Genomic DNA, 14,002 nt, shown 5'->3' with positions numbered 1-14,002 from the left:
TTGTCTGTAACAGAGTTTAGTGCAACACTTACTATCCTTCAATCAAAACAAGGCATTGACGTCTAGGACACTATTGATATATTAGTTATAAGGCTTCGAATAGTTATGAGAAGTGTAGTATTTCGTGTGGCTACGCAGACCTAGATGTGACCTACAAATTTTTCCACATCCACAGCGGACGGTGAACGACTTAAGTTCTTTCTTCGCCTTTAACCACTGTGTTCGCCAGTTGATTTCCTTGTGGTCCTCAAATGTGTTTCACGCAGCTTTTGTAAGAGATCTCCAGCTGTCACTTTCGGAAACTGCCTGCAGGACAACCTCCATTAGTAGGGGCTACGTTTTAAAACTCTGTTCAACCACTTCCTATTTTCAATGTTTCTACTTTTAAAACAAAAGTTCTGTGTTTTGAATATTCCAACCAGCCTCCTACTGACTTGTTTAAACACTACATTTCAACTAACTTCATACTTCTAGATTATATACCTTGTCAGAGATATTCACTCGTTTCTTGTCCTATCATAATAAATAATTAAAGAAAAAAAAATTATTTATTCATCTAATTAATAATAAATCTATTTTTATGTCACAATTGATCACTTGACAGAAATATATTTAATGTATTGATTGCCAATGTTCTGTATGTTTATATCACAATATAGAATAGGTCTAAATGTTCTGCGCAGCTGTATATCTACTTTCTTTGAGTGGGCCTCTTTGTGACGTAAATACGTGAAGCCATAAAGTCACACTGCCCTAAAAATAAATCTCCCCACCCCCTCAGTTCTAAGCATGAATATTAATTAATTTTTTTTTACTCTTCTACGATTTTAAGTTGAGAGAAATCTGAAATTGTATAATAACTTTCTAAATATTATTTTCTGAAATATCATCGGAGGTTGTTATCAGGTGGTTATCCTTTCAGTTAATTAATGTCTGCAGCTGAATCATTATCTAAAATTGTGAGTATCGGTTTTACCGTTAAACTCACTCAAATAATTTTTTTTTATTAATCTCTTCTAAGTCATGCATTGGTATCTCTCTCTCTCTCTCTCTCTCTCTCTCTCTCTCTCTCTCTCTCTCTCTCTCTCTCTCATAGCTTAGTGTAGCATGCCTGGGGCTTAACTAGAAAAGTGCATTTTCATCTTAACTGGTGTTGTTAGCTCGGTAAGGTCGTTTATCTTGTCAATATTTTGTCTCCCCCATTAAACTCCTCGTCACTAAATTGTCCACCAGTCTGAGACTATGAAGAAAGAAATCGTCGTAAAATATTTTTTGGGATGGGGGGGGGGGGAGAGGGGTCCTCCAATGAATGACAATTTCGTAGAATGTAGTAACAAAATCTCAAAACAAAGCGGCTAGGTTTTCTTAGTCATCCCTGTTACTATTATATTTGTTCTCAAATCAACTTAAAATTTTTTTCCTTGACGCTCAAAGGTAACAGGCTCAATGTAGAAGAAAGACTACATTTAAAATGATGAATAAAACTTTGACTTTAGCTGATGAAATCCTCAACGATCAAAACACATGGCTGGCGATGAAAATTCTCATGTTTGGCATCACTCCAGCCATTTCTATTTTCGGTGTTGTGGGGAATGTGTTGAGCATCGTTGTCTTGGTCAAACACGGGATGTCCAAATGTTCGAACATTCTGTTGGTGACCTTAGCTTTCTGCGACATCATCTTCTTGATATCTTTCAACAGTGTACCAAAGATCATCTACGAGGCCGTGTGGAACCGAGAATACGTTGGCTACTCAAAGTCCGCCTGTGAAGCTTTGTTCGTATTGTTTACTTTCTTCACCGCGCTGGACTACAGTATTGGCCTAATGAGCCTGATGCTGCCAATGTTTATAACAGCCGAGAGACTAGTGGTCATTTTCTTTCCCTTCCATTCTAGCAGAATTCTGACGCCAAAGAAAACTTGGGTCACTATTATTGGCGTGGCTGTCTATTGGCTTTCCTTATGTGTCTACATTAGCTTTTGGCAAGATTTCGAATGTGCTTTTGACCCCATAAGAAACACATCTCTTGGACTTATTAAAAGATCTATTTATTTCATTAACAATCGATCAAGTATTGCTATTTTTCAAGAAGTATTTCTATACGCTTGCATTTATACCCCACCGATTTTCACTTTGATTGGGTGTATAGCAATTTTCATTCAAATTCAAATAACTTCCATCAAAAGAAAGAAAATGACATCCTCAGTACGATCCACGAGTCGAACAACAAAAACCTTGTTGGCAGTTTGCGCGGTCTACCTTGTCACTGCAACCCTTCTGGCAATACCAATGTACATTTCTGAAGAGTATGCCTCGTACTCTTTGACAGACGACAACCCAACGAACATAGGGAGGCTTTTCTATCAGCTCATGAACACTGTCAGCTGTATCAACAGCTCGTGTAACTTTATCATTTATGTTGGTGTTAACAAACAATTTAGAGGCACGCTTATAAAATTGTTGCAAGTTTGCTGTGAAAGATTGCAACCTCGCCCAGATTTGCTAACTAAAACGTTTTCAAAATCTAAAATCGTTTAAAATTGTATTTCTTTCGTATATTGTTCTTTATTTTTATCATTAATAAAGGGCGAAATTTTCTCCTGCAAAGTGATCTATAGTGCATTGTCTGTTTATTCCACTCCGGCACAGAAAATAAATATTGAAAATTTAGACAACTATATAAAAGAAGTGATATTTTTTTAAACAGACTATTTGTAAATAGCTTTTTAGAGCGCAACTTTCATACTTATAGCATTCTCTGATCAAATCTCATTTGTGAACCAGTTCGGGGTATATGGGAGAAGTTTTTCCATGCTGCCTATAGGCGCTCAGTAAACACAACTGGTGTCGAACCTTGATCCCCCATTGATGGGTAGTAAAGCCAAGCTGAAGCGTACGTAACCTCTCGGCCACTTTTCACTATTGCAAAATTTCAAATAATTTTAAATATATCAGAAAGACATGTAAAAAATATTCTTAAAAATGTTAACAAATAGTTAGAACCTTTTTCACTCTGATGTTTGAAGATACATAGACTTAAGAAAGATAAGGCCTAAGTATAACATAAACAGATATTAGATCTCGATCAGAGTCTCTGGTTTTAAAATGATGTGTATCTACTGGTTATTATTCAAATTCTCAATGGACTCAGCCGTCAGTTGAATCCAGTCCGAACGTTTGACGGAAAGGAAATTTAAACGTAAAGTAATGAAGACATTTAGTGCAGTTTGTCAATGTAGCGGGAACATTGAACAACTCTGGTCTCTTCGAAATCTTGGGATTTATGTTCTTCTTTTCTTCTTGTGCCCTCCCTAAGACACAGAGTTGTGCTCTCCCAAAGACACAGTGATGTGCCCTCCCAAAGACACAGAGCTGTGCCCTCCTAAGACACAGTGATGTGCCCTCCCTAAGACACAGAGATGTGCCCTCTCTAAGACACAGAGATGTGCCCTCCCAAAGACACAGAGCTGTGCCCTCCCTAAGACACAGAGCTGTGCCCTCCCTAAGACAGAGATGTGCCCTCCCTAAGACACAGAGCTGTGTCCTCCTTAAGACACAGAGCTGTGCCCTCCCTAAGATACAGAGCTGTATCCTGCTTAAGACACATAGCTTCGAACTCTGGTTCAAAAGCTTATTTTAATTATTTATTTCGCGTCTTCTGATCACTATCTTCGTCACGGCGTCGAAGCATGTTTGTGTTGCTGGCATCTTAATTTTGTATGGACGATCTCCACTACCATTAAAAGATATTCAAATTCAAAGATTCCTCTGTCCATCCACCTTTCAGGAATTGTTTGTCTTCTACTAGTATAGTCTCATCCGACTGAGAAGTTTTTTTTTTGGATAATTCTGCAGGAGTTCAAGGGGCAGCCATCTTTGTTATTGGTTATTGTTTAGACTGTAATCTTGTATCTTGGGTTTTCTTTCTGATTTGAGTTTTGTTTGTTTTTATTTTTGAAGCTAAAAAATATGCTAGATCTAGCTATACCGGTATCATCTAAGGGCTAGGCCTAATAAGTCTTTTAATTAGACTCATAATCTAACTACTAATTACTATATTAATATGACAAGGTTCTTAAAGGCAATAACGGTCAATTAATTTTTTGTAATAAACTGTGCTGATATTTATTGTAGGCCTAGTTAAATTTAGATTCTCTATAATATCAGAATAATATCAGAATAGATCTAGACAATGTTTAACAATTAAAAAGAAGACAGAACAATAAGAAACGTATTGTATTGACACCTAGTCAAAATTAAAAGAAACTATAGCATTGCTTTGAAAACACAGAAGTAATGTTAATTCTTGGTATTTTTTAAGACACTATCTTGGGATTTCTTTGGAACATAAACAATAACAAAATAGTAACAAAGATGGCTGCCCCTTGAAATATTGCAGAATTACCGGTTTTTTTTTACTATGAGCTCAAAGTGTAAGCCTATCTGGTTATCTGGTAATAATGAAATAGACTTGGCTACGAATCGTCTAGGCCAATACATTATTGGCAGAATGTCCAGAAATGTATGAAACGGGTGTGGCATGACCACAAGAGCAAAGCTTGGGGTCTACCGGGTTCCCTAAAAGTCAGGAAAACCAACTATTTAGCAGAGTTGAAATTTCTAATTAACAAGCATGATGAGATGAACACATGGATATGCGTAGAACGTAAATATATTGTATTTTGAAGTAACGTCTGTAATTTATAAGATAATATTCTATGACTTTTTTACGAGATAAACTTATCACTTTCGTTTTTTGAAAGCTTACTTAAATATTAGCAACTGAATAAGGAAATATGTGTAAGTTTTAGGAAATGTGTGAAAATTTAAGGAAATATGTGTAAGTTTTAGGAAATGTGTGAAAATTTAAGGACATGTGTGCAAATTTAAGGAAATGTGTGAAAATTTAAGGACATGTGTGAAAATTTAAGGACATGTGTGCAAATTTAAGGACATGTGTGCAAATTTAAGGACAAGTGTGTAAATTTAAGGACATGTGTGCAAATTTAAGGACATGTGTGTAAATTTAAGGACATGTGTGCAAATTTAAGTAAATGTGTGTAAATTTAAGGACATGTGTGTAAATTTAAGGACATGTGTGTAAATTTAAGGACATGTGTACGTTTTAGGAAATGGCTGAAAATTCTGAAAATGTAAAGAATTAGGTAAAAGTTTAAAAACGTAGGTAGATGGCAGCGTGGTCGTGCGGTCTGCGCGCTGGACTGTCGTTCGGTCGTCTCGATGGTCCCGGGTTCATACGATGCCCGCTGCCATCCCATGTCGTCCTGCGGGATGCTTAGGTACGGATGTAGATTATCTTCCAAAACATGTAAAACATTTTACATGTGTTAGTTTAATGATTCACATAGATGGGGTATGTTTTGTGCGTGTGTATAACTTGTAACCTTAGTGACCAATGGACCAGCGTAACATCTGCCCAGTGTTTCAGAGGCTCAGTTACATTGGACTAGACCCCCCCCTCCCACACCTTTTACGTGCCGAATAAATACTGAACTTTATTTATGTAGCTTTGTTTGTTTACTGTTTAAAACTTATAGGCAATTTGTTGTTCTAATCAGATATACTTAAGATTGTGTCTTTTCCTTTAGTAAATCAGAGTTTCTGGAATTTGAACAAGGTATCTTATAGTTGAACCTTGGCAAGCGACCAGGGCTTAAAGGGGTAAAATATCCTCCTCAAAATATGCCCACGAATACAAAAGTTTCAACCTACGGAGGAAATGAAAGAAGAAGACGCGGATGAAGATAAAAAATGTCAAGAAATTGAGGAAGGAAATTGAGGAGGAACTGAACAGAAACGACAATAAAAAAGATAATCAGCTGTTAAATGACCTCATAACCTCAAAACGTGAAAGAACTAGCAATAGATGATTTACTGAGGAAAAAGATGTCATAAGAAGATTGACTAAATACTGTTCAGAGTTATATAACTTTGAAATCTCAGTCGGAGTTGAAAATCAGTCGGAGTTAACAATTATTCTAGTGAGGAGAAACCATGATAAACGCACTTTTTAAGATTTGCAACAAAATCTGACAGTCAGGAGAATGGCCCCAGCCCAGGACCCAACATTTATGATCGCCCTGCCAAAGAAATGCAATTTGCAACTCTGTCAAAACTACTGTAACATTAGCCTCATAAACCAACCCAGCAAAATGCTGTTAAAATTATATTAAATCATCTACAATCGATAAAAGACAAAATTATATCAGAAAAAAATGTCAAGAGATTAAGTAGGGACTAAACAGAAAAGACAGTAAGAAGGCGAACCAGCTGTTGAAAGAGGTCACAACTTCAAAGAACAACAATGTATCAGCACAACAGAAGCCTACACCTCGGAATACTCTACCTTCAACTTCAACATCTACAGAATCCTACACCTCGGGATACTCTACCTTCAACATCAACATCAACAGAATCCTACACCTCGGGATACTCTACCTTCAACATCAACATCAACAAAATCCTACACCTCGGGATACTCTACCTTCAACATCAACAGAATCCTACACCTCGGGATACTCTACCTTCAACATCAACATCAACAAAATCCTACACCTCGGGATACTCTACCTTCAACATCAACAGAATCCTACACCTCGGGATACTCTACCTTCAACATCAACAGAATCTCTTTCATATTTCTATTGATTTTAAGAAACCTTTCTACAGAGTTTGGTACGGGGCACATCTATAGGTTATAGAGTATAGCTGATTTAATATAAAGATCTCATGCCGTTCTCAGTATGCCAGCTACGCATTAGAATAAGATTTCCTCCTAAGATTGAACTACTACGCAGTGGGATCACTAGGTTGGGTGTCACCCGGTGCGGTCGGTTCATTGTATCACCCCCCCCCGGGCCCTTAAAGAATTACTCGTTGGTATATTGTCTTGTTGAAACATACAAAATTAAGTTAATTCCCTTCAGTCATTGATTGTTAGACAACTGTAAAATGATTGTCGGTTTAATTTGAAAGTTAATTGTTTATGTAAATTTCTCAATAGTTTTTACACGAATTAAAATGTAAGACTTTGAAAATTTGAAAGAGTATAACCTCAAAATGTACTTTATATTTGTCCTTAACAAGGTCATAACGAAAACCATTATACTTTCTAGTGTCACGTTTGTAACAACGTCGGAAACTATTCAAACTTTCTTAGAATAAATTGAAAGGTATGAAATCAAAAAATGTTACCAAAATTAAATATGCATAATTGTACAAGAACTAACCAAATGCTCCTGAAGACACAATTTCATTTTCTGGATTTCGAGTATGCAAACGTATCAATAAATTCATCAAAGCCAAAATCTTCTGCTGTTTGGCTTTCTATTAAATTATATAAACAAAATTGCTAGACATGAAAGTCAACTTTGTCCCTCTGTCCATCACCAATAGCACGCAATGAACTGCAATTTAAAAAAAAACAATCTGTCACATGACGCCATAGACACGCAGAGGACAAAAACCAAAGGCTTAGTGAAAAGAATTGTAATACTGTCCAGTTTTGAGTTTCTTCAAGAGTAACTTTGGCTGCATGTAGATATCTGCTCACTCATGGTCTTTCTACTAAAATATCGAACTGGCAAATAATAATATGCATATATATAGCAACTAATTTTTTTTAACTAACATCAACACAATTTTATTGGTTGTTGAAAAAATCCCCCACTCCAAAATCTTTCTCCCCGAAATAAAAATCCTGGCTACGCCCATGCAATAAAGCATTGACGTCTGTGGCCTTTCCTCAATAGTGAGTCTGATTTCTTAAAACATCTCTACATAAATTTTCTTGTTGTTATTTTTTTATTATTATTATTAGGAAGAACCCTCGCAGTAGCATATTTTGTGTAGCTATGCTTTTGATAAAGAAGAAATTAAAGCACCTGTAGCCTTAATGCTTATATCATTTACCTGGTTTGCTAAACGATTATATTTATAAATTTAAATTTAAACAGTTTTTTTTTTTGTTCATCAGGTGCAAATGTTTTTCATTTTTAAAAGCCCAGTGAATATTCTTCAAACTTCTAGTGATTTTTTTTTCTTTTTTGGGAAACTTAATGTCTGAAGTCTGTTGTCAATTGATAAACTGACTATCGGCTGGCTTCCAGATCTTAAGATGCTTTTCAATAGCTTTGACGGAAACAGTTCTTTAAGTCAGAGTTCATATATATATATATATATATATATATATATATATATATATATATATATATATATATATATATATATATATATATATATATATATATATATATATATATATATATATATGTGTGTGTGTATATGTATATATATTCGGTCAATGCCGAGCAGCACTCGAGCAAAGATCTTTCCTGCTACTGACAGAAGTGTAATGCCTCGATAGTTGGAGAAGTTAGACTTGTCATCCTTTTTGTATAGGGATATGATTACGGAATTTCGAAGTTCAGGTGGGACCACGCACTTCTCCAAGCATAGAGCGAACGTCTGTTAGCCTCTGGGTTAGGGCGACACCACCCATTTGAAATATTTCAGCAGGAAGTCCATCATATTGCTTTCTCAATTTCCTCAAATGTCGGTGGGTCGACGAGCTCCTCTCTCATAGTTTTCTGAGGGACATTTGCCAGCGATTCCTCCGATACGTGCCCTTTATCACTAAACAGCATACTGTAGTGTTCTGTCCAGCGATTTAGTATGTCCTTCTTGCTAATTAATAGGGTAGATCCATCGGATGATCTTAACGGTGCTGTAGTCTGGTACGTTCGGCCATAGGCACATGGAAGCGACTCATAGAAAGAGCGTGTGTCACCAGTGTCAGCACGGATAGCCACTAATTATTTTTTAGTTCCCTGACTTTTGACTGCAAAGTGTGACAAGAAGCTTTATAGGGAGTTCTGGCTGCGTTGTCATTAGGGTTCGCAAGAACAGAGCGATAGTATTTGTGCTTATTCTTTAACAGTTCCTTAATTGCGTATTGTTCTCATCAAACCAGTCTCTGTTGGGTTTACTGCAGTATCCCACGACTTTGGTGGACGAGGTCTTATCTGAAAGCCAATGTGGTTTCAGAGCCGGTAGAGGTACATCTGACATGATATTTGTTCTGTGACAATTACAAGAAAAATGCAAAGAGCAAAACCTAAACCTATACGCTGCCTTTGTGGACCTCACCAAGGCTTTCGACACGTTCAGTCGCGATGGTTTGTGGAGGATTTTGGCTAGGCTGGGATGCCCAATTACGTGTACTTGCTCTTACTCTATTCGATATCTTCTTTGGCGTAATGCTGGGTCAAATGAGGCAGCGATTGCACGAAGGCATCTATATCCGGTTTCGTTCAGACGACAATGTGTTCAATCTTCGACGTCTACTATCCAATACAAAAACAATGGAGATGGTCATAACGGAGCTTCTCTATGCCGATGATTGCGCCCTGCTAGCTCACAATGAACATGATCTCCTGAACGCGGTAAAAGAATTTGCATACCCTGCCGCCTCTTTCGGTCTATCTATAAACATCGGGAAAACAGAAGTCATGTTTCAGAATTCACCCAATAAAATATAGGCCTACTCAGCCCCAAGGATCACAGTAAACGGACAGCCCCTAATGTGGTAGGCCACTTCACATACCTAGGTAGTATAGTGTCAAATGACGCCTCACTTTCAAGGCAAGTTGATAACCGTCTGACCAGGGCCAGTAGCGCTTTTGGGCGCCTTTAGGCGAGAGTTTGGCGGAACAAATCGCTCCGCCTGCCTACAAAAAATCAATTTCTACCAGGCGGTGGTTCTCTCAGCCCTTCTATATGGCTCTGAGACATGGACACTATACAGAAAAAAACTAAGACTTCTTGAGCGCTTCCACCAAAGATGGTTGAGCTCCATCATGGACATACGGTGGCAAGACCGCACTACAACAGCGATGTCCTTGCGAACGCCGGTATGGACAGTATAGAGGGACTTCTTATGGTCCGGCAATTACGCTGGGTAGGGAACATATCCCGTATGCGAGACGAACGTATGCCAAAGGCAGTCTTTTTTGGTGAGCTAAAAAGTTGTCGACGTAACAGAGGCGCCCCATGGAAACGCTTCAAAAACCAGCTTAGGCGTCAATTTTCCTTGGCTGACATAAAAGAGAGCACCTGATTGCATGCGGCCTCAGTACGAGGTCATTCACGAAGGCCGCGAAATACACATTTGAGACCAAAAAAAATCCGCTGCCAAGGACAAACGCAGACGGCGAAAAGAAAATCTAAATCGACCACCTGCTGACAATGGTTATGCTTGCCCTGGTGTGGCAAAATATGTAGGTCACAGCTGGGACTGCGCAGCCACGGGAAATACTGCGCTCCTCACTAATCTTCGGACTCGAAGATAAGTCTTATTATTATTATTATTATTATGTTAGAAATGAACGAGTAGTCATTCTCTGGCGCTGCCAGGGTCGAGTTTCGCTAAAGAGAAACAAAATTCATCGTAGTCCCTTTAACAGTTTCCACTGAGGAATTTTCTGGTGATGTGGCAGGTCTGCAGCAGTACCGCCCTCTGACAGGCAACGAAGATGTTCCTAGGAATGTTAAGGGCCTTGAAGGTGTCTGTGAGGTCAGTTGTTATTATCCCCTCGGTTGATATAACAATGGGGTATATTGTTATTTTGGACAATTTCCATAGACGCTTAATCTCCAAGCCTAGGTTCCCATATTTTCTTTGTTTTTCTATCTCAGTTTTTCTTAAATTATGAGACAGTGGTACATCGATATCGATAATGGTAGCGGTTTTTTCTTTTTTATCGATGAACAGCAGATCCGGGCGATTGAAATCTACCGTTTTGTCGGTCAGAATAGGCCTATCCCAGTACAGCAGATAATCAGTAGACTCAAGAACCTCTTGCGGAGAGTATTTATAATAAGGGGGAGTGTCCTTACCGATCAATTTGTACGTCAAAGCCAAGTGTTGGTGTATTAACTTTGCAACTTGGTTATGGCGACCTAGGTAGGCTGATTCTGATAGGGCTGGACATCCTGCCATAATGTGTTCAATCGACTCGCCCACATTTCCACATTTTCGGCATTTGTCGACAACATTGAGTTTCAGGATATGCTTCTCGTAATTTTTTGTCCTGATTACTCTGTCCTGTATTGCTGTAACAAAGCCTTCTGTTTCAGGGTAGAGATGACCTGCTTTGAGCCATGTTAAGGAAGCAGCCTTGTCGATGTTGTCCCCATGTAATGAAGCCGGAAATTTTCCGTGGAGTGTTTTTTCTTCCCATTGGCGAATCTCATGCCCTACGTCGTCCAAACCTATATTGACATCAGCATTGTGTAGGTTCAGGGGGGTTGCATCGGAGTCGTATTTCCGTAGGAAGGAAACTAATTTGTTGCTGGAGGCGAGCAGTTTTGATCGTATTTTTAAAACTTGCATCTTACACAATTTGAAGATGTTCTGCAATCCACGACCCCCATCTTTCCTGGGCAGGTATAACCTTATGGTGGAGGACTTGGGGTGTAGGCATCGAAACTTGGTTAGTAATTTTCTAGTGAGTCTGTCAATGTCATGTAGGTCGGTGTCAGTCCATTTGATCACACCGAACGTGTAAAGGAGCACAGGGACGGCCCAGCTGTTTATTGCAGTGATGAGATTACTGCCAGACAGTTTGGTGTTGAGGATTTTATTAACTCTTTGCCTATATTTGCCAAGAAAGTCCTCTTTTAATTTCTTATGGTTTATCTTGGCATTCTGGTTTATTCCAAGATATTTATAAATAGAGGCGGAGTTCAATTCCTCGATGCCTTCAAATTCAATGTTGGTGTTCGTTGCCTTGCCCTTTTTAATGCTTATGATGCCACACTTATCCAGGCCAAAAGACATACAGATATCGTCACTAAAGCATTTTACCGTTTTGATTAAGGTGTGTAATTTTTGCTCGGTTTCTGCGTATAGCTTTAGATCATCCATGTATAATAAGTGGGACACACATTTTGTACATTTAGTGTCAACCCTAAAACCGTTTGTAGAGTCTTGGAGTAATGTAGATAGAGGATTAATCGCTAGGCAGAACCAGAGTGGAGATAGTGAGTCACCCTGGTATATACCTCTTCTTATGTGCACAGAACCTAGTTTATCACGATTTAGGTGCAGGTTTATCTTCCAATTATTCATACAGACTTTCAATAGTTGTTTTATTCTTGGGTTGATTCTATGGATGTCCAGGGTTTTTAATAGCCAATCATGCGGAACTGAATCGAAAGCTTTTTTGTAGTCGATGTAACACATGTGTAAATTTCTCTTTCTTCTATTAGCTTGATGCAATATAATACCATCTATAGTTAGCTGTACTTTACAGCCCATCGACTCTTCAATGCAACCTTGTTGTTCATCTGCTAGTAGCTTATGGGCAGAACAAAATTTATACATTTTACTTTTTAAAAGTGAAGTTAATAGTTTATACACCACTGACAGACAAGTGATAGGGCGATAGTTTGATGGTTGGTTCGGATCCCCTTTTTTGGGGAGGAGAGATGTTCTCCCTTCAGTGAGTTCTAACAGCATTGAAGACGGTTCTGATATTAGCTCGTTAAAACTTGATGTTAGTGGTGCATGTACGGCTGTAAGTTTTTTCAGCCAAAAGTTGTGTATATTGTCCGGTCCAGGAGCAGTCCAGTTGTGGGTTTTTGAAATAGCTGCGGAGACTTCCTCAGCTGTGAAATCCTCATCAGACATTTCTGGTATTAGGTTGTTTTTAGTTTGGATTTCCTCGATCCAGTCAGCCTGCACATTGTAATGTAGCGGGTCGGACCAAAGCGCCGCCCAGTAGTCGGTAAAGGAGCCGTGTTTAGTGCTATCAATGGTTTGAATTTTGTCAGCACCATTATCAGCTAGTTTACGAAAGAACTGTTTTCTCGTGTGCTGAAATAAAGCGTTATGCTCCTTTCTTTTGGTGGTTTCGTTGTAGCGCTTTAACCTAGCTCCCTTTAGTTTAGCTTTCTGTCTCAGAGTATCTTTCAAACATAAGAGTCGTGCGTGGCTATCACAGTCCGTCAATTTGATTCCAGTTGTTCTTAGTATTGTCTTTATTTTATTAAGTATTTTCGCGGAATGATTGTTTCCCAGATATTGTCCAATTGTATCCATTTGGCTCCTCAGTTGATTTATATTGTCTTCAAGGCGCCTTTTCCATGCTGGCACATGTTGTTTTGGTCTTTGATTAATTGGGCCTAGCTCGAAGGTCTTTTGTCCAGAGAGCTCCGTGACAGCCACAGCGGCGCAGTATATAGCGAGGTGTGTCTCAAACAAGTTTCTTGGTGTTTCAAAATGGTTGGCTAAGACTTTATTTATTTCATTAATATATGTGTTTGTCTCTTTCTTGACGTTTAGCTTGGGGATACGAGGCCTAGAGTTAAGATTGGTGTTTTTATATCGGTCTATAAGATTAGAAAATTTTGAGTGTAGCTCATTGCTTATTGCCGATGTTGGGTCATTCTCTTGTTGGTTGGGTGTTCTACTAATGTCTTCGTTGGTCGGCTGTGTGGGCGTGTCGTTTATATCTGAGATGAGCTCTTGTATATGAAGCTCATGACCTACTTCCCTTCTTATCACGTCAATTTCTGCAGGGGTCAAATAACATTTTTTCATTATTACAGATCTTCTGTCTACAACATTCTGCTCTGTAAGGTTTAGATTAGGGTATAATTTGTTAAATTCCAGGGAGAGTTTTTGCCTATAACCTGGGAGAGGTTTATCATCACAAATGTTTACACGGAAGAACGATTTGATTATGTCTATATTCATTTCTCTCGTCCATTTGATCCTTTTGGCTCCTCTTGTTCTACCACCAACAGCACCTCTCAATTGTGTGGGGTGCGAGTCAGGGAGTAGACCGACCTCTTGTGTTTGGTCATGAGGTTGTGAATTGCCCTCAGTAAACACTCGACTCATTGGTGAATAATAGTTACCGCCTAATTTATTTCATATTCATCGCTGTCCTGGGAGAAGCAATGGGTCCGTTCTAT

General features: G+C 38.6%; 1 protein-coding gene across 1 annotated transcript; it reads left to right on the top strand.

The window, feature by feature from the left end:
• The first annotated feature begins 1,315 nt into the window (after nucleotides 1–1,315).
• Nucleotides 1,316–2,727, top strand: LOC106053005 (neuromedin-U receptor 2-like). The gene has a single exon (XM_013208478.2). It carries the CDS (start codon nucleotides 1,472–1,474, stop codon nucleotides 2,537–2,539), a length of 1,068 nt encoding a protein of 355 aa, XP_013063932.2. The 5' UTR covers nucleotides 1,316–1,471; the 3' UTR covers nucleotides 2,540–2,727.
• The last annotated feature ends 11,275 nt before the right edge of the window (nucleotides 2,728–14,002 follow it).

The sequence above is a fragment of the Biomphalaria glabrata genome, chromosome 13, assembly GCF_947242115.1.
Source record: "Biomphalaria glabrata chromosome 13, xgBioGlab47.1, whole genome shotgun sequence".
Lineage (NCBI taxonomy): Eukaryota > Metazoa > Mollusca > Gastropoda > Planorbidae > Biomphalaria > Biomphalaria glabrata.
This window is presented reverse-complemented; position numbering and strand designations above follow the sequence as displayed.

Excerpts from the sequence above, each read along its gene's own strand:
- LOC106053005 (XM_013208478.2), top strand. The coding sequence starts at position 1,472 with ATGATGAATAAAACTTTGACTTTAGCTGATGAAATCCTCAACGATCAA.